This window comes from Melanerpes formicivorus, unplaced genomic scaffold (assembly GCF_026170545.1).
Source record: "Melanerpes formicivorus ecotype bairdi unplaced genomic scaffold, bMelFor1.0.p_v2 SCAF_9, whole genome shotgun sequence".
NCBI lineage: Eukaryota > Metazoa > Chordata > Aves > Piciformes > Picidae > Melanerpes > Melanerpes formicivorus.
Genome location: NW_027142361.1, coordinates 4,156,216 through 4,178,182, shown reverse-complemented (window position 1 = coordinate 4,178,182; position 21,967 = coordinate 4,156,216). Strand labels below are relative to the sequence as shown.

Sequence of the window (21,967 nt, the reverse complement as noted above, 5' to 3'; positions counted from 1 at the left end):
AGACAGATCAGCTGCTGTGGGAGTGGCTTCCGGTCCTGCCATGCAAGGAGGCAGAAATGAATTTGCCTTGTTAATGGCCGAAGACGAAGAAGGAGGAGGAGCTGCCATGTTGGGAGTTGCCGCTGCCCCTGGCAGCTTGCCAGAATCATCGACAAAACTTTTCAAAGCAGCTTTTCCAATAGACTTTTTAGCTTTCTCTTTAACTGACACAGATTCCCCACTCTCCTCATCACTAGACGTCTCTGGGGCTGACCCAGAGGAACGCCGCTTCTTCTTTGATCTATGCTTAATAATGAAGCAGGCCCTAGGCACCTTTTTCTCTCGACGCCAAGAATACAGCGAATACACATTAGTTATGACCAGCAGCAGGATTACACACATCAAATAAATCACCTTTGGATCCCAGCCATCACTTAAATTTACTCTTTCCCCTTCTGGGATCTTAAACTCCTTTATCTGAATCGGGAGAGTGCTAGACGTCACATTCCTGTGTCTCACAGGCTAGAAAAAATCCAGGCAGCGACCATACAGGAACCTCACTCTATACGTAAACCACAAATAAATTTTGTGCATCAAATATTTACCCAGATGATGGACAAGGAGGCCCAGACAACACTTGTAGACCAGAACCCCAAAAATGGAGAAAAACATACGCTCCAAAATCCAAAACACCTTCATTTTCGCTATTTGCGGCTCGAGCAAGCAATAAATCAAGCTAATTATCCTGCCCCATGTTGGGCGCCAAAAAAAATGTGGAGGGTTAGAGAGAAAGTCTCAGCCTTCTCCTCCCACAAAGAGAAGAAAAACCACAGCTAGCCACAGCCGCAGAAGCAAAGGGAATGCTATATTTACAAGCAATTTTTAGGGAATGCAAGATATATATATATATATATATATATATACCAAGCTGGAGGCAAGAGTTGATCTGCTGGAGGGTAGAGAGGCTCTGCAGAGGGACCTCGACAGGCTGGACAGATGGGCAGAATCCAACGGCATGAGATTTAACACATCCAAGTGCCGGGTTCTGCACATTGGCCACAATAACCCCATGCAGTGCTACAGGCTGGGGTCAGAGTGGCTGGAGAGCAGCCAGGCAGAGAGGGACCTGGGGGTACTGGTTGATGGTAGGCTGAACATGAGCCTGCAGTGTGCCCAGGCAGCCAAGAGGGCCAATGGCATCCTGGCCTGCATCAAGAACACTGTGGCCAGCAGGAGCAGGGAGGTCATTCTGCCCCTGTATACTGCACTGGTTAGGCCGCACCTCGAGTACTGTGTCCAGTTCTGGGCCCCTCAGTTTAGGAAGGATGTTGACTTGCTGGAACGAGTCCAGAGAAGAGCAACAAAGTTGGTGAGGGGTTTGGAACACAAGCCCTATGAGGAGAGGCTGAGGGAGCTGGGGTTGCTCAGCCTGGAGAAGAGGAGACTCAGGGGTGACCTTATCACTCTCTACAACTACCTGAAGGGAGGTTGTAGACAGGCGGATGATGGTCTCTTCTCCCAGGCACCCAGTACCAGAACAAGAGGACACAGTCTCAGGCTGCGCCAGGGGAGGTTCAGGTTGGATGTTAGGAAGAAGTTCTATACAGAAAAAGTGATTGCGCTATGGAACGGGTTGCCCGGGGAGGTGGTGGAGTCGCCGTCATTGAAGGTGTTCAGAAGGAGACTTGATGGGGTGCTTGGTGCCATGGGTTAGCTGTTTGGGTGGGTTGGATTGGTTGATGGGTTGGACACGATGATCTTGAAGGTCTCTTCCAACCTGGTTTGGTTTATTCTAATAAGGTTTATTCTAATAAGGTGTTTGAGACCAGGCTGGATGAGGCTCTGGCCAGCCTGATCTAGTGTGGGGTGTCCCTGCCCATGGCAGGGGGTTTGGAACTAGATGATCCTTGTGGTCCCTTCCAACCCTGACTGATACTATACTATACTATACTATATACAATTTACAGTATTTACAATATATACACAGAAATATACAGCAAAGTAAAAAAACAATAATACAGGAATGAAATTCCCCCCCCTTCTGGAGGAGGGTTCCCTCCCTCTGCCCCCCTTCTCTCCCCTTTTTCTCCATAGAGGGTCAGAAAGAGAGAAAAAGAGCAGTTGTTATTTAAAGCAGTTATAAATTAAAGCAAAGTATTAGTAGGCCACGCTTATCTGTCCAAGGTCAGTCTGGCAGAGAGCCTAGAAGCAGACAAGCTGGAAAGGGAGGGAAGAGCGAACTGAGGAAAGTCTCTGCTGCACTCAAAACTTAAAGTTGCATTCTACCAATCTACCAATGAAATTCATTTAGACCTGTCTTTTGTTTACAAAACATTCAGCCACCGTGCTTCAGCACTGTCCCTTTCTTAAAGGCACAGCCTCCAACGGTCACAATGCCCTTCAAAACTTAAATCTTGTCATGACTTCTGAAATAATTCAGGGAAATACTTGGTTCACTGCACTGAAATCATCATTCCTAGTATCGGTTACTTGAACATGTGTTAGCATGGAGGAAGAAAAGGGAGAGCATTTCCCTCAAGTCGCAGTTTGCTTTTGGATGTCACCTTGAACAACAATTTTAAATCCATTTGACTAAATTTCAATGATACACTGTGAGATAAAAATGGACTGGGATGATGGAACTAAAACTGAAGCAATTACTGGAAAGGTTAGTTTTGTTTTGGTTTGGTTTTAATATCAGCTCTTGAAGCTGATAGAGATGAACTATTTTTGAGGTACACCAAAATGTCACCTCTGATTATAAATCAGACCTTTGATGTACCTTCTGAACATCATTACTAGTCATTATGATTTCCTTTTATTTCCTCTGTTTACAAAAAGGGACATTGATTATTGATTGCTTTGTAGGACCTTAATGGCTCTGTGTACTGTAAAATAGTATCTTCCTCAGAAAAGGAAATTGAATTCTGACTTTCAGTCAACCTTTTTATGCTCTTCACACATAAACTTTTCTACCAAGGGTGTTCAAGTCTGTGAGTCATACGGAAAATCTCACTTTGATTTGCTAAACCTGTGATACTTAACTCTTCTTTAAGTCCTGGTAGGAGCTTTTCAGTTAAGGAGTTGCTAAGACTGAAAAAGGTAAGTTCTTGTGTGTCACTCTGCTGGTGTGTGTCTCATAAGTAAGCGGTAAAATGTGTACGGTTTTATTGCCATCCATCACCTGAGCCATTGAGATAGTCTTATGAGCTCTTTTGTTCCCTTGATAAGTTTTCAGTCACAAACTCTTATTCTGTCACACTTGTATTTACTGTGGATCCAAATTTCTGGAAGCCTCCCTTGAAACTGCTATCTTCACCTGAGATGTTTCTGTGGACTTGATCCCTATTGTCTGTTTGAAACAGAGCTCTCACTCCTCTTCCTCGAAGTTTTGCTGAAAATAGGAGTGTAAAAGGGCCATGAAAAATATTTTTGGTCTTATACAAAGTGTATATTTGGCAGAGGATGGAGACTCCCTTTTTACAGAGAGTCACATGGAAAAGACAAGGTGCAATAGGTGCAAATTACTCCTGATGAGATTCCAATTGGAATCCAGAAGACCTGGAAACTACAGGCCGGTCAGCCTGACCTCAGTGCCAGGGAAAGTGATGGAGCAGATTATCCTGGCAGCAATAACTGCGCACCTGAAGGATGGCCAAGGGCTCAGGTCCAGCCAACATGGATTTAGGAAGGGCAGATCCTGCCTCTCCAACCTGATCTCTTTCTATGATCAGGTGACCCGTCTGGTGGATGTGGGGAGGCCTGTGGATGTGGTCTACCTGGACTTCAGCAAGGCCTTTGACACCGTCCCCCACAGCAAACTGCTGGCTAAGCTGTCAGCCCGTGGATTGGACCATTACACTCTGTGCTGGGTTAGGAACTGGCTGGAGGGCCGGGCCCAGAGAGTGGTAGTGAACGGTGCCACATCCAGCTGGCGGCCAGTCACTAGTGGTGTCCCCCAGGGATCAATGCTGGGCCCTGTCCTCTTCAACATATTCATCGATGATCTGGATGAAGGAGTAGAGTCAGTCATCAGCAAGTTTGCAGATGACACAAAGTTAGGGGCAGATGTTAGTCAGTTAGAGGGTAGAAAGGCTCTGCAGAGGGACCTCGACCGACTGGACAGATGGGCAGAGTCCAATGGGATGGCATTCAACAAGTCCAAGTGCTGAGTGCTGCACTTTGGCTACGGCAATCCCATGCAGAGCTACAGGCTGGGGTCGGAGTGGCTGGAGAGCTCCCAAACAGAGAGGGACCTGGGTGTGCTGATCAACAGCCACCTGAATATGAGCCAACAGTGTGCCCAGGTGGCCAGGAGGGCCAATGGCATCCTGGCTTGCATTAGGAATAGTGTGGCCAGCAGGAGCAGGGAGGTCATTGTGCCCCTGTACTCTGCTTTGGTTAGGCCGCACCTTGAGTACTGTATCCAGTTCTGGGCCCCTCAGTTTAAGAAGGACATTGAAACACTTGAACGTGTCCAGAGAAGGGCAACAAGGCTGGTGAGCGGCCTTGAACACAAGCCCTATGAGGAGAGGCTGAGGGAGCTGGGATTGTTTAGCCTGGAGAAGAGGAGGCTCAGGGGTGACCTCATTGCCCTCTACAACTACCTGAAGGGTGGTTGCGGCCAGGAGGGGGTTGGCCTCTTCTCCCAGGCAACCAGCACCAGAACAAGGGGACACAGTCTCAAGCTGCGCCAGGGGAGGTTTAGACTCAAGGTGAGGAGGAGGTTCTTCACTGAGCGAGTCATTGGAACGGGTTGCCCAGGGAGGTGGTGGAGTCATCAACCCTGGAGGCGTTCAAGGGGAGATTGGACGTGGCACTTGGTGCCATGGTCTAGTCATGGGGTCTGTGTTGATAGGTTGGACTCGATGATCCTCGAGGTCCTTTCCAACCTAAGTGATACTGTGATACTGTGACAATGAGAACAGTTAGACGTTGGAATCATCTCCAAAGAGAAGTAATGGATTCCCCTACATAGGATAGTTATAATACTCAGCTTGACAGGGTGCTGGGCTATCTAATTTAAACTACACTACCACCTAGAAAGGGTGGTCCAGAGGATCCTTGGAGTCATTCCAACCTGGAATTCTGTGATTTCCATAGCCTCTTTATGAAACCAATGTAGTTATTTTATCAGTAGTTGTTGATACATTTTTCAGATGGTGTTTCTCTCAGTTGACTTCTAAGAAATGCTAAAATCTGCCCTTCCCCAGGGAAAAAAAACAAAGAAAAAAGAAAAAAGACGACAGAGCACAGAAAGACCCAAAAAGCTGTTCATAACTGAAGCTAAATTACAGGCAACAGGAAAACCCACCATAATTCACTTCCATATGCAAAAAGTTTTGTTTTCACCACCTAAAATAATATTTTTCATTTCCAGTTCTGCTATGCTCTGCAAAAACCACCAATCTTTCTCTCATCCATTCTTATAGAAATGCATTACATCAAGACTTCTCCTTATAGAAATCTGATTTTAGAGTAAATTGAAGGTGTATACTTGGATACTTGATTTTGCTATCTTTTTTTTTCCTTTTGTCCTTGGCTTGGAGCATTTGGGCTGTCCTACAAATGCAAAGTGAATTAAATCATAACTGTACTAAGAATTAAGTTTATGCTAACCAGCTCATGTGTTATCACTGAAGGAAGTTTTTGTTTTCTCTTATGAATTTAGGATGTTTAGAGGGTATAGATGATAATAGATGAGTCAAAGGACACAAGATGATTTATGTGTAAAAGATTAATCCATACTGTGATTTTCATCCCACGATTCAAGCTTAATTCCACTCTTAGCAAGAAGAGGGCTTAAAGAATGGAACTAAATATTTGGTGTTCTTGCTTTAAAATATATGTTTTGCTTTGAAACCTGGAGTTTGGTTCCACAGGGCTTTACTGTTGGCTCTGCACTGCTTTCCGTCCTGCCTAATTACTTAGATTTCCAATGCAGCACACAGGGAGTCTCGAAGGAAGGTGGTAGCAGCTCAGGCAGCACATGAGCTAGAAAACCTCAGCCAGGAATTTGGGACTTTTTGAATAATTGTTTTTCATTATTTTGCATTCCTAAGCATAAAGTAGAAGATGATTGTGAATGTTGTCATAAGGCTATCAAGAAATGCAAATATTTATATGTGGCAGATGTAAGAATAATCCAGCTCTGGCCCCTGACGACTGTTGTTTAGGAAAAAAACCAAAACTTTAATTAAGATTTGTTTTATTCTTCAGTTGCAAAACCTACGTTCAGTTATGAGTAAGAAAGATCTTAGGGAGTTTGTAGCTTGCCATTGTAAAATAGATCAATTCTAGGAATCTGCCCAAGTCCTTCCACACACCCTGCCACCCAGGGACTGACCACTTCAAGTCACACTTCAATATATCCCCACCCGAAGACTGTCTCTTTTCATGCCATGATGGAATCAAACTCCACAAAACCCGCAACATGCCAGTAATGTTGATTAGCAGTACTAGGGTGCTCACATATGGATGGATCAAAATCTTGGGGGCCTGCATAATAAAATTCTCTACACTCATTTCAGGTGGGGAGACAGAAATGATGACCTCCCTAGCATAGCTCCCAGAGAACAGCAGCCCTACAAGCAGGAGAAAGAGACACATAGCCATTATTTGCTTCGGCATGTTCCTAAACAAATAAACCTTTATTAGAATAAACCAAACCAGGTTGGAAGAGACCTTCAAGATCATCGTGTCCAACCCATCAACCAATCCAACCCACCCAAACAGCTAACCCATGGCACCAAGCACCCCATCAAGTCTCCTTCTGAACACCCTCAACGACGGCGACTCCACCACCTCCCCGGGCAACCCATTCCAATGGGCAATCACTCTTTCTGTATAGAACTTCTTCCTCACATCCAACCTGAACCTCCCCTGGCGCAGCCTGAGACTGTGTCCTCTTGTTCTGGTACTGAAGAGACCATCATCAGCCTGTCTACAACCTCCCTTCAGGTAGTTGTAGAGAGTGATAAGGTCACCCCTGAGTCTCCTCTTCTCCAGGCTAAGCAGCCCCAGCTCCCTCAGCCTCTCCTCATAGGGCTTGTGTTCCAAACCCCTCACCAACTTTGTTGCTCTTCTCTGGACTCGTTCCAGCAAGTCAATGAAGTATTTCCAAAACAAAGCAGAAGTTATCAGCAAGCCACGTGACCCGCACAGAAGCCTGTATCATAAGCAAGCTTATATAAAAAAAAACTGCAGAAACTACAGCTATGTTATATTTTCGTTTCCCGGCCAATGCACCAAAAAGGACTGTGGTGGTTTGGCTCTGGCCTGGAGGCCAGATACCCACCAAGCCGCTCTATCACTCCCCCTCTTAAGTGAACAGGGGAAGAAGGGAAAGAAAATATAACAGAAGCCGGGGATAAGATAGGAGCAATTTAATAACACTAATAAGCAAACAGCAAATAGACCGTGCAGAAGCGAAGAAAGCAGAGAGAGAGATGTTAGTCTCTACTTCCCATCAGCAGGACGGTGGTCAGTCTCGGGAAGCAGGGCTCTCTAAGCTTGGTGGTTCCTTGGGAGGATAAACGCCATGGACGAATCCCCAAACTTCCTTCTCTCACGTCCTTCTTATACCTGAGCTGATGTCATATGGTATGGAATACCTCTTTGGCCCGTCTGAGTCAGCTGGCTCAGTTGTGTCCCCTCCCAAGATCCTGCCCACCCCTCAATGTACTCCTGGGGCAGGGAAATGTTGAAAGGACACAGCTCGGATACCGAATTCAGCTGTAGCCAAAACACTGCTGTGTTATCAACTGCTGCTGCAAAAAAAAAACCGCAGCACTAGAACGATGCTGTGAGGAGAATTAACTCCACCTCAGTTCAACCCAATACAGTGTGAAAGACTGCTAAGTGCATACAGGGAGGGAAGGTATGGTTCAGCAACAGAGTTTTGTCCTTATGCTTTTTTGTCCTTGGGAAAAAAAAAAACCAAACCATTTTGTTCGTGTTATGTGTAATGCTAATTGGAATGATGATCAAAAGAAATTTGTGTTCAAGATGATAATATTGCCAAGTCAGCATTTTAAATCTTAGAAAGAAATAAAAATTACTTTTAAATGGTAAAAGGTCAATAATTGAATTCTGTTTGGCTTTATATACCCCATGTAATTAGGGGAAAAAAGAAAAAAAAATCCTGTTAGTTTACATATGCACTTAGAAAAAAATAAAATTAAGTTTTCTTCTTTATGAATAGTTGGTTTGAATCTGTGATGCTTTTAATAATATTTTACATTCCAGTGTAATGTGGTAATAAATACTTCCATTTTTATATGTACTTCCTAGATAATATCCATGTATTTGCAGTTTATAACATACCTAATGGTGTCAGGATTGTTTGCTGTGCTGATAGCCCTAGGAAGTATCTGTCATAATTCATGTGCATCTGCACTCCTGCATAATAGAGAAAAAAATTACTGAAGTTATGCTCATTTTAGAGATGTTGTACAACACATTATAAAAAACTACCATCTTTTGAAGATGCTGATAGTCTCAGGAAGAGAGGGAAATGACAGGGAAAAAATACAGAGTGTAATTTCCTCTTGCTGTGACTAGTGTAGTACAGTGGGTTGTGCTCAGACATTGGCAAAGTAGTTCTTGTGCTCTTACATGTAGCAAGCTGAAATCTACTATGATTAGAATTTCAAATACTATATAAAGAATCAGGTATGTAATTTCATTATTAGATGAAGGGAAAAAAACAACTTCTATGTAAATGTAGTTGATTATATGCAAAATGCTGGGATTTTTCAGGATAGAAGGGATGCTTTTGTAAGGAAATAATTGAGATATTCAGTCACCTGAATAATAATGTCACTATTTTTTTTAATTTACAATGACTGTATTTGATGTACAATTTTCCTTCTCAGGTTTAGGAAATGAGAGATTAAAAAAAAAAAAAAGCTTGGATGACATATTTGAAAGCATAGCAATTTGGCTTTTGCTGCAATGATGTAAGAGTAGAATAGTGTTTGGGATTATTTTTATGTTGATATGCATATAATGACATTTTCAGTGAGCCAGAGTTGGGCTCCATTGAGACCATCTAGAGACTGATTTAAGACCAATTAACAGCTTTGAATTTAAAAAAGAATAAAATAAATAAATAGCCAGAACTCAGATACAGGGGGACCATAAACAGAGCAACCAGTAAACCTTTGGAATGGTTAATGACTTTGATTTCCTGAATTCCTTTGCATTTATTAAACTTCCATTGTTGGATGGCTTTGTTTCACGAATACTGTGCCTGGTTTAAGATGCTGAAGTACAAGTACTAAATACCAGACCACCTTGAACTACATATAGGTGATGTGGGAAGTTAAGCAAATTGCTTGAAATTACCCATGACTCTGACTGATTTTTGTTTGCTGCCATTCTGGGAAACCAAGAGACTTTGATGTCACAGAGGGAGAGTTGTGAATATATGAAGGAACTGGATAGTGATGTGACAGAAGGACTAACTCATTTTTATAGAGCCCTCTTAGCACTTCTTTATTCAATCTCTAACATTTTCTGGTCCTTCATGAATAAATAGCAGGGCAAAGTTATGTGTGTCCTATGAAAATGTGTGAGCCAGATCCTGTTCATCATAATGTGGAAAAAAAGGTACCTGTTTGTAAGTAAAAGAAGTGAGATAACAGAAGGTAAAGTGTTTTGATGTTCTCAAATCCTCTATCACACACACAGCAGAGTATATAGGCAAAACCATACATGCAGGTTGTAACTTATGACACAAGTGTATTGAGCTTCTTGTTCTTTGTATTTTTTTTTAATTTCTCTGGAGATCAACTACTTGGTTTCTTTTTTAACTTATTTTCATAACCTTGTGATAAACCTATTTCTCTCAGGTTTTCCTTAGGAGATGCTCGCAGGCCTCTCCATGAAACTGCAATACTGGTCGAAGACATTGTCCACACTCAGCTGATAAATTTGGTAAGAAAGAACATAACTGATAAAATAATTGTCACTGTAAAACTCCTTAGAGAACCGCAGGACATATTTATGACCAAATGACTAACAACAGATTGTTCTGGGTTTAGAAACCAATAAAACCCAATAAGTGTGGTTCTGGCCTTATTAATCTGCAGAAGCCACTGTTAGGCTTGCAGATAGAAAGTGTGCACTGTTTATGCTTACATACTGTACTTGTGTGATATCTGGAACCCCACCTAACCCTGGGAATAAATGAGGCTGATGTATGTTTTTGTTTAAAAACTTCAAGGTGTTAGAAAGAAAAAACTGCCTAATTATCTGAAGGCTTCCTTGCTATTTTCTTTTTTGCATTCTAGTACTTCTGCTAATGAATTATGAGCTTAATATTTAATTTCTAATATTCTGACTGAAATGTTAATATTTGTCAAAAAACAATGCAGAAATGCTGCATATTTTTCCTACTGAAAGCCAATAAAAATGTTGAAGACTGTTTCTTGTCTGTCAGAAGCAGCTCTAAATTTAAACCTTTCCATAGTTTTAAATTAAATCCAGCATAACTTCTTTAGAAATAAGTGATGGTATTTTACACTGTGGCATGAATCTGCCATCTTGACATTTTTTCCAGAAATGTATCCTCTTGTCTGTCACCTGTAGCTTCGGAAGCATTCGTTGATATTATTTTTTCTTACTGCATTGATTTTTCAAATTAAATTAGCAGCATGTATGGATATGCACATTATATGGAACTAATGTAGCTAATTAATACTAATATGTAAATATTCATTATGACACATATGATGAGTCTCTAGATCAGCTAGAACTTTGAGCTACAAGATCTAAGATCTTTTCTCTATAGTGAGCTCTTTCAGCAGTTGCAAGGGTCTCCTCAAACTAGATTCTGTTACTGCATTAACTAGAATGGAAAACTATATTTTTATAGATATTTGTACGTATATTATATTTTAATATAGAATAGTTTTTATAAAGAAACCTCCCCATGCCCACTCTTTGCCTGATGGCAGGTGATTTCCTTCAGCTTTGCACTTCATCGAGCAACTGTTCAGTGGCTTTCTGGATCACAGCAAATGATTTGGGGTTCCTTCCAGCTCCAGGTAGTTTCTTCCTGCTCATATTTCTGAAACCCACCAGTCTATCCGTATGTCTACAGTCTTCTGGCATCTTTGTGCTGTGGCTTCTCTGCTTATTATGCTCCTTTAGGTCTGTCACAACTATGCCCTGTGTCTCCTGGGGAGGGAACAACCTCTGCCCTCTCTCTGCAGGTTTCCCACTGATTAAGCATGTGATCCCAGGCAAAAATTTTTAGTCCTTATTCTAGTTGTAACTACTACAAAATAATATTTTCTTTTTGTTAATGACCCCCTTAATTTATGCAAACTGTGACTGCTCTCTTCCTTTAGCAATAATGTGGTGAAGAGTTTGTACTTTAACATCCTGCCAAGGCTTAGCTGAGCTGAACTTTACAGCAAAACGTGCATTTTAAGACCATGCAACATGCAGCCATGTGGTCCTTGCGCTGAAATCAAAGTCAGGCATTTACTAGGGGAATGACCGTGACCCATGGTTAACCTTGTGTGGGGTGTAGGAGCATGTACGATTTCCTGACAGAAGGAAGAATGGGAACAGAGCAGCAGATAAACAGCTTTTCTAACCTTTCCCCTCTGAGCTCAAGACAGCACTTTATTTCCAAGGAAGTGAAAGTATCTTTAATAGCTCATTGCTTTGACCTCTGACATTCACATGCCAGAACTCTTAAATCAGGAGCTTTTTACATGCTCTGGACTTCTGATAGGGATTTTTGCACGTTTGTCATCCTTAATAACTGCACATCCTCCTATGTAGTTGTTGTACTAAATTTTCACTTTAGATGTGGGTGTCCTTGTGAATATATATCCAGTACTAGAAAGAAGCTCTTTTTGTAATTGAAGCTGACTGCAGATGTAAATTTATTACTTACTGCCTGGATTTTGTCATATTATTCAGGTTAATGGACTACACAGTTTGCATAATGTAATTTAATGAATTCTCAGAATTCATGACCATTTTTCCATCCATAATACATGTACAAGGCTAAACTGTAGAAATTACTTGTATGCCTGCAATGAAGTTGGCATGTTGCAAACATCTTTCAAAGCAGACATTTGTAAGTAGAGCTTGTGCTTGCTAAGTCCAAGTTTGCGCTTCTGAATTAAAAAAAAAAAGTTGCCAGCATGATTACCTTTGATTTGGTAACTTTTGGTAACTTGCTGTTTACAGTTCCATCTTTCTGTTTTCAAAGTTGATCTGTGCCGCGATTAACAGATGGGACACAGCCTGATGCAGGCCAGGTGTCCACTTTATCATACAAAATTCTTCTTTATAAAACTAATACAACACAAAAGCAGTTTACGACAGGACCAGGGACTCTGTTACATCAATCTTCTATATGCCTGAAGTCTTACACTCTCAGGTCATAACAACCACTCATAATCAAATATCTGCCCTCCTCCAACAGCACTGCTGCACCGTGTTTCACAAGCCATCAAGGCCAACACTGTCTCCTTCTTATCAGTCCAGCAGTGCTTGGAGCTCGGCTCTCCAAAATTTAACCCTTCAGATCTGAACTCTATTAAATCAGGATCTAGTTTGGACAGATTTACATGGTCACAGAATTTCTGTTATGCTAGGCTGGATCATAGGAAAATGTATTAGACTAGTATTAAAACATAAAGATATCATAGTGTCTTCTCTTAATAGGACCATATCTCCATGTTCATGCTTCAGATGTCACACTGAAAGGATAAAAGTCATTAAGATCATGATGTCCTACTTAGATCAAAAGGGCCAAAAAGAGTTACCTTCCTTGTACTGAAAATGTATCAAGTGGGCATTTTTTATCAATATTAAGTAGCAGCAGTTTGCTCTTTAGGTATGATGACTATTGGAGTAATAGTAAGACTACAGGCACCTGCTTTCACAGAATTTCGTTATTCAGTTTAGCACTAGATCTAAACTTCAGTTCTGAGATACTGAAGAGCTGCTAGGAAGAGATTAGACTTTTTTTTTCAAAGTGAAGGACATTTTAGCAGTAGAAAGAATTTAGCAAAGGAATGTGAAAAATTACACACGCGCACACCAAAAATGCAGACGTGCTTATAAATACCAGAATCCAATAGCCCCTAACTTCTGGCAAGTAATCCTAACTCCAAGGAAGTTTTCCTCTGGCTGCTCAGAGGAAAACCCACAGTATGTTGCAACTGCCTTGGACTGCATCCTTTAAAAGTTTTATCCACTGGAATTCTTTGTAATGCGTGATAAATCATTCTGGAGACTGTCACGAATGACAGAATTCATGTCAACAGAGATGCTGTTTACTTTCTGTCATCTAGTGTGTGTCTGCTAGAAGGTGGACTCTGATCTCTTCAATTGGTGTAAAACAATGAAAGTTAAACCCACTCTGTTGGCTTAAGATTCAGTAGTGTCACCTTTAAAAAACTCCAGTTGTACATGACCTATGGGATTTTTTTGATCACTTTTATCTTCCTATGGAAGAATTTAAATTCATACAACTTGTGCTGCTACTTAAAAATTATTAACATTACACTCTTGCTTCCTATGTAGCGTTTTTTACATTACATACATGCATACACAAACACTTTTCATATACACATAGATAATTTATATCTTTTTTTCCTGGTTTATTTCTGTTGGAAATTAATTGTCCCCTACTTGGATAACATAGTTAATTCAGAATTGGTCTCAACCAAATCACAGAACATAGAATAGAATAGAATAGAATAGAATAGAATAGAATAGAATAGAATAGAATAGAATAGAATAGACCAGGTTGGAAGAGACCTTCAAGATCATCACGTCCAACCTATCATCCAACACCACCTAATCAACTAACCCATGCAACCAAGCACCCTGTCAAGTCTCCTCCTGAACACCTCCAGTGATGGTGAATCCACCACCTCCCCGGGCAGCCCATTCCAATGGGCAATCACTCTCTCTGTGTAAAACATCCTCCAAACCTCCAGCCTGAACCTCCCCTGGCACAGCCTGAGACTGTGTCCTCTTGTTCTGGTGCTGGCTGCCTGGGAGAAGAGACAAACCTCTGCCTATCTGCAACCCCCCTTCAGGTAGTTGTAGACAGCAATAAGGTCACCCCTGAGTCTCCTCCTCTCCAGGCTAAGCAGCCCCAGCTCCCTCAGCCTCTCCTCATAGGGCTTGTGTTCCAAGCCCCTCACCAACTTCGTTGCCCTTCTCTGGACTCATTCCAGCAAGTCAACATCCTTCCTAAACTGAGGGGCCCAGAACTGGACACAGTACTCGAGGTGTGGCCTAACCAGTGCAGTGTACAGGGGCAGAATGACCTCCCTGCTCCTGCTGGCCACACTGTTCCTGATGCAGGCCAGGATGCCATTGGCCCTCCTGGCCGCCTGGGCACACTGCAGGCTCATGTTCAGCCTACCATTGACCAGCACCCCCAGGTCCCTCTCTGCCTGGCCTCTCTCCAGCCACTCTGACCCTAGCCTGTAGCACTGCATGGGGTTGTTGTGGCCGATGTGCAGAACCCAGCACTTGGATGTGTTAAATCTCATGCCGTTGGACTCTGCCCATCTGTCCAGCCTGTCGAGGTCTCTCTGCAGAGCCTCTCTATCCTCCAGCAGATCAACTCCTGCCCCCAGCTTGGTGTCGTCAGCAAATTTACTGATGATAGACTCAATGCCCTCATCTAGATCATCAATAAAGATGTTAAAGAGCATGGGGGCCAGCACTGATCCCTGAGGGACTCCACTAGTGACTGGCCGCCAGCTGGATGTGGCACCATTCACCACCACTCTCTGGGCTCGGCCCTCCAGCCAGTTCCTAACCCAGCTCAGAGTGCTGCTATCCAAGCCGTGGGCTGACAGCTTGGCCAGGAGTTTGCTATGGGGGACGGTGTCAAAGGCCTTGCTGAGGTCCAGGTAGACTACATCCACAGGACTCCCCACATCCACCAGGTGGGTCACCTGATCATAGAAGGAGATCAGGTTGGTCAGGCAGGACCTACCCTTCCTAAATCCATGCTGGCTGAGCCTGATCCCTTGGCCATCCTGTAAGTGCTGTGTGATTGCACTCAAGATGACCTGTTCCATAATCTTGCCTGGCACTGAGGTCAGGCTGACAGGCCTATAATTCCCTGGCTCATCCAACCAGCCCTTCTTGTGGATGGGCACAACGTTGGCCAGCTTCCAGTCCTCTGGGACCTCTCCACTGAGCCAGGACTGCTGAAAAATGATGGAGAGCGGCTTGGCCAGCTCCTCTGACAGCTCCCTCAGCACCCTAGGATGGATCCCATCTGGTCCCATGGACTTGTGGGGATCCAGGCGGCTGAGCAGATCACCAATTACCCCATTCTGGAACAGTGGAAAACTATGCTGCTCCCTGGCTCCTTCTGCCAGCTCTGCAGGCCAGCTGTCTGGAAGACATTCTGTCCTGCTAGTAAAAATTGAGGCAAAGAAGGTGTTAAGTATCTCTGCCTTTTCCTCATCCTTTGTTACAACATTCCCCTCCATGTCCACGAAGGAGTGGAGGTTGTCTCTGCCCTTCTTCTTGCTATTAATGTATTTATAGAAGGACTTTTTGTTGTTCTTCAGGGCAGAGGCCAGTCTAAGCTCCAAATGCGCTTTTGCCACCCTAATTTTCTTCCTACATGACCTAGCAACATCCTTAATTTTTTTATGGGTTGCCTCACCTTTCTTCCAAAGATGATACACCCTTCTTTTTTCCCTTAGTTCTATTAAAAGTTCATTAACCATCCAGGCTGGCATTCTGCCCCGGCGGCTCTTCTTCCGGCACATTGCCACGGCCTGTCCCTGCGCCTTCAACAATTCTTCCTTGAAGTAGGTCCAGCTCTCCTGGACCCCTTTGTTTTTAAGGGATGTTTCCCAAGGAACCTTCTGAATTAGTTCCTTGAGTAGCCTGAAGTCCGCCCTCCAGAAATCCAGAGTGGAGGTCTTCTTGCTACCCCTCTTAGCTTGACCAAATAATGAGAATTCAATTATCTCGTGGTCACTGGCCCCTAAGCACCTTCCAACCACCACATCACCCACCAGCCCTTCCCTATTGGTGAAGAGGAGGTCAAGCATAGCCTTACCCCTGGTAGGCTCTCGCAGCACCTGGGATAAGAAGCTGTCCTCCATGCATTCTAAGAACCTCCTAGATTGCCTCCTCTCTGCTATGTTAAGATCCCAGCAGATATCAGGCAAGTTGAAGTCACCCATGAGAACAAGGTCAGGCGATCTTGAGACAGCCTTAAGATGCCTATAGAATGACTCATCAACATCTTCCTCCTGGTTGGGTGGTCTATAACAGACTCCAACCAGGATGTCAGCCCTGTTGGCCTTCCCTCTAATTCTCACCCACAGGCACTCAACCCAACCGTCCCTGATCTCCAGCTCAATGGCATCTAGTGCCTTCCTGATGTACAGGGCCACCCCTCCACCCCTTCTTCCTTGCCTGTCACTCCTGAAGAGCCTGTAGCTGTCAATTGCAGCGCTCCAGTCATGTGAGTCGTCCCACCACGTCTCTGTGATGGCAACTACATCATAACTTTCCTGCTGCAGCAAGGCTTCCAGCTCCTCTTGTTTGTTGCCCAAACTTCTTGCATTAGTGTACATGCACTTCATTCGGGCTGCTGGTTTCACCTCTGGCTCTGGCTTATCACCCCCAGACCCCAGCCTGGGGGGACTGGTTTCAGCCCCTTCCCCTTTCAAAACTAGTTTAAAGCCCTATTTATGAGACCTGCCAATTCCCTTCCTAGAATCTTTTTCCCTTTGAGGGATAGGCCATTCTCGTACACTCTGACCTTACCCCTCCTCTGGGACAGATGTGGTCCATCTGTTGCCAGCTGGCCTGGTGCAGCAGAAAGTTTTTCAAGATCGAAAACCCCAAAATTCTTTTGACTGTAGGTGCAGATCAGCAGGGGAATAATCTATACTGGAATAGATAGATTATTTTAAATTGTGGCAGTGATTTATAGGTAGAACACTTAAAGAGATGCAGAGATTCAGCAGTAAGTCAGGTAAACTGCCTTTTATATAAGGACTCTATTGAGTAGTCATTTGTCACAACTAGAAAAAGGGATAGTGTAAATACGAAGACAAGCATAACAATAGCTTTACTGATCGAAAATGCTAAGTACTTAATCATGATCAGCATGAATTATTTTATTTTCCAAGGACTGTGCATTTTCTTTGTGAACATGGTGTGCTTTCTTCTCTTCCTAGCTTTATTCCTGCAGTGGTTAACCATTTTATTGCAGTATAAAAAGAAAGGAAAAGAAATAGGAAATACTCACCTTTTACTTGCCCATCCAGAGTAAAGGACAACAGTAATGGGGAAGGGGAGTAGGAAAAACAAAGATTTAAACTGAGACAAGAATATGGCTCCCTTGGTTCTTTACAGCCTGCTCCTACATTCCTTTTAAAAAAAGCAAATCACATTCATTCACAAACAGGATTAGTCATTTTAATATATGTAACTTCTATGGTGCTCTGAAGTCATACAGTTTCAGGGTTGTTTACTGCATTTTTGAACTGTTAGACCTGTAACCTTTACATAAGTAATTGTTGAATTGCTGACATTCCTTTTAAAAATAGAAGGGCTTGGAAGCAGCACATTCATTTACAGAAATGGCCCACTGATAAAAACAAAGTGTGTGAAGCACTGTTTACTCTTGATCCCAACATTAGTGCAATTGTCACTTACACCATTTTAGTAGTGGGAAAAGTCCTTGCTTTATGAGTCTGTTTTAAAACAGTAATAAAGTTTCCTGTGCAGGACATTAATTAGTGGGGTTATAAAAATAACATGAACTAATATAATTTGTGATTGTACAAAATTAAGGAAGTCGAGGGTACCATAGGGACCCAATGAATCACAGGATGGAAGCAATCTTCTGGCTAACTAAACATTCAGACTTTGTGCTAAGTCATAGGGTGTATATACAACTTGGCAAACCAGAACGCACTGTGTGTTTACATGAATGGGATAAAGGAGTTCACAAAAACCATCTGGGAAAAATCCTTCAACTATTCATTCTGTTCCTGCTGTAGACTAAATTGAACAATATACATATATTTGCATCAAATGCATGGTACACCTGCCCTGGAAGAAATCAAATGGGAAATAAGTCCCTAATACAAAAAGTTCCCTGGGTACCAGCAGTGTGCATTTGTTAGCATTGCCCAAATCTGATGGAAAAAAATAAAAAGAGAAGGGACTCTATCACAGGCTTCTAATTGTTCCTTGTGTATTTACATCATTTAAATGAGGTCACTATTTAGATTATGTTACTGCATTAGTAAGAATAAGTTTGTTTGTTTGTTTGTTTTTGAATGGAAATAGCATCTTTGACAATTTTGTGGTCACCGCTCTCAAAATTGCCTTTGGACAATTTGTATTGTTTAATGTTTGATAAGATTTCTGTGTGACTCTGAAACAAAGGGCTGTTTTTCAAAACCCTTTTTGTTCAATTAACAAAATAGTATAGGGTTCGGGTTTTTTCATTCATAGTACTTTTTTCTATGCAGTGAAAAATATTAGTAGACTCAACACATTCAGTGCAATTCTGTAGAGATCAGACTATGCTATTCCTGTACTAAAGCAGCTCAGTGATAGTGTGTCTGTCATTTGCAGGTGAAGACAGCATTGGTTCAGAAAGGCTTACATGAGGCACAAGACACTCTTTTCTCAATTTAATTGTTTTTCCCTACTGTTTATTGATTAGCAAGCACTTGACTTTATAGTTTTTGAGCAAAGGGACATCTTTAATATATTAGAGTATTATAAAATGTCTTTTAAGGAAATTTTTTATGGAAAATTTAAATTGGAAACAAACATTAGCTGGTACTTGTTACTGTATTCAGACATATTTGTTCCAAATCACAGGGTCTACATAAGGAGAAAGAGGAGAAAGTTCAGGAGTCCCAGTCAGAGATTCTGGGCTCTCTTCTGTGCCTTTTTTTTTTTTTTTTTTTTTTTTTTTTTCTTAAGATGGTAGATTTGATTATTTACTTGGTCAGATGTTTTCATTCCCATGGATATTTATTCTGAGTCAACACAAGCTGTGAGATAGGGCTGCTGCTTTTTGCTGCTGAGCATCCAGTGGTGATGGACTGATCTGAAAAACTGAAAAACTAAGAAAAGTTGTTAAGAACTCCAAAAATATCAAACAAAAGGAAGTGAGTAATTATGCCAACATAATTGTAGCAGTGTGATCAATAGTGAAAATATAATACAAAACCTTGACTATATTGAATGGGAAAAATAGTGCCTTGTAGTGCATGTAAAATATAAAGAATTAAGGTAGTGCAGGCAGCTGTAATCCCAGTATTTCCTGATTTTCTCTGTAAGTCTTTAGGCCTGTAATAGCAGTGACAGATTTTTGTGTGCGATACCTGTATGCATGTATATGTGTCTGATTTTGGTACCCTTAACATGTCAGATTCTTGATTAGGTTGTTGAGCAAGAAGAATTATGAATGAACTTTCAGAAATGGTGGTTTTGGAATCTAGGGCATTCTTCAATATGTATTTACTCACTCAGCATGGCTTCTGCAGCTTTTATGAATCAATTGATATGCTGATCCCAATCTGAGTTTCCAAAATATAAATACATCCCATATTTAATTTTCATTTATACTGTAAGGAGTATAGCATAGATTAATAGCTATTGAAATCTTGGATGAGCTGAGCTCATCTGCACAGTCTACAGATGCACTATCTCCAGGGTGAGTTTTCTCCTTATATTGCTGTCATCTGTTGCTTGCTGGAGCCCTATGAAATTCTAGATGATTAGCTCTTTAGAAAAGAACAAATTAATAAGTTAAGAAATTGAAGAGTAATCATTAGAATTTTATTGCACAATGTGATGCACTCTGGTAAATTGATATTTTGCCAGTGGTTTTACTCTCTAGTCTCCTTTATTGGAGGTGTTTAGAACTGAGTAGGCTTTTGCCAAGAGTATTTTTGACATAGTCTAAGACATGTCTCAAATAACTTAGCTCATCTGAAATAAAGAAGCAATCTTTCTGTCTGTTAAAAATCATAATTACATCCTAGACTTCAGAAGTCAGATGGAAAACTGATATTCAGTGTTTCATTCTTTCTTTAGCTTGCTTATATGATGTTCATATGCTTACAATATTCGATTTACATGTGTGTAAAGTCCATATCTGCATGCAGAACCCCATCTCATCTAGTAGTCTGATTCTGGCAGAAATTAGTAAACTAGATGAAAATAATCTGAAATTTACAAATGGTGTGAAAAACACTGATGTTTGATTAGGAAGATGGACCCCAAGTCAACGTTTAGAAGCATCTCTGAACCTTTGAAATCAGCTCCAGAATCCAATGAACAATGGAGTTTTAATTAATATTTTTATCAATTTACTTGCTTAGTTTCAAATAATTGTCAAAAAATGTTAACTGTGCCTGATGCAGTATAACATTCCTTCTACTTTTCCTCTGAGATCCTGAATGAATTCACCAGAACAAATATAAAGGCAAACAAACTTATTTTTCTACATATTTTCTAATGCCATGATTATGTTTTGTGTCAGGGGAGATAAATGTACCCTTCTAGAATGTGATTTTTCACTTTCTAAAGGAATTACCTAGCATTCTGATCTTCCATTTAAAGTCTGGACTTCTTAAGTGAAGTTAGAGATGTGACTTTTGACACAAGATGATCTTTTTTTTTTTTTATATTTTGTTTTTCATCAATTCTGTCAAAACTATACAATATAAGGTGTTGTGGTGAAAAGGTTATTAAATTTATGAATATGAAATATGAATTATGAAAATATTTTTATTAATTATCAAACTATTAATAACCGATGAATCACCAACTTATATACATGTTCTAGTGCACGTTCGTGAAATAGATTCCACAAGTGGCTTAGTGTTATGATTATAACTTAATTGAACTATCTATAAACCCTTTCTATATTTATATAATGAAGGGTGCAGTTCCGCTGCAGTTCGGCGGGACGCGGGCGGCTCCTGGCTATACACAGCAATATTACAATCTTTCTATGCGTCAGTGCTTACTCTGCTAGACGCGGATACTTTGAACTGAGTGCTAGTGGTTGGGAAGCACGTGGAAGATATTCAATTCCCTCCGGACGACAGGGATCGGTCCTGGTCGGGGTCGGCTCGCACAGCAGGGCGGGACGACAGTGGCCGGTAGGTGGGCTCGGATGAAGCGGCAGCAGGCAAAGCTAGGGGGGTCGGGCCAACCACGGCGGTTCTCAGGGCTGATGCAAACAGCCTCAGGGAGAGAATGCGGCTGCGTTAGGCGGCGGATTCTCGTCTACTGAGCTTAAAGGAGCAGCGGGACTCTCGGAGTGGTCCCGGGTTCGGTGCAGTATAGGCACGAACAATGCTTTAGTCTTCCCTGAGGTTCACAGGGCTCAGAGCGGCACACGTGGCGGCTCCTCTCCCGCTACAGCGGGCTAGGCATATGTGGACTCGGTATCGATCAAGTCCCTTCTCCCCAGTAACTGGGCAGATCATACCCTCGGGGGGTCGGTCCAGTCCTCCGGTGGCACGGTGGGCTCTCCCGGTTGGTACGACTGGCTGTAGCGACGCTGAGTTCCTCAGAAAGAGCGAAGGTCCTCCCTCTGGGCTTCTTAACGATGCAGAGGCTTTCAGTATGCGTGCATGTGTAACAGAAGCTAACAACAATAAGCTCAATGGCAAAGGCTGCAGCTCGAGAGTTACTCTCTCGAGCAAGCACAGAGACAAAGTGAATGAGGGGGCAACTTATTTACCAACTGGGGTGATACTTATAGATTCCTCGAGGCTGGCTTTGACCAATGGGCACTCTCATAAACAACTGGCTTCAGCCTATAGAAAGCGTGAAGCGAGAATTATGCCCATACTTGGTGTCAGCATGAGCGCTGCATGCGCTGGGTGCGTGCAAGCCTGGCTAATGCCTTGGCTTTTGTCTTCGTCCTGGAGGAGGGGGAACTTGCCCACATGCTGGGACAAGACTCAGTATC

At 42.2% G+C, this 21,967-nt stretch overlaps 1 protein-coding gene across 1 annotated transcript in view; it reads left to right on the top strand.

Annotated features, from left to right (window-relative positions):
• The window catches only part of SUPT3H (SPT3 homolog, SAGA and STAGA complex component), a 690,133-nt gene that overhangs the window by 287,966 nt on the left and 380,200 nt on the right, over positions 1–21,967 (top strand). The window contains 1 exon segment of the mRNA XM_068143262.1: positions 9,834–9,918. Within this exon segment, the coding sequence (XP_067999363.1) occupies positions 9,834–9,918 (85 nt within the window).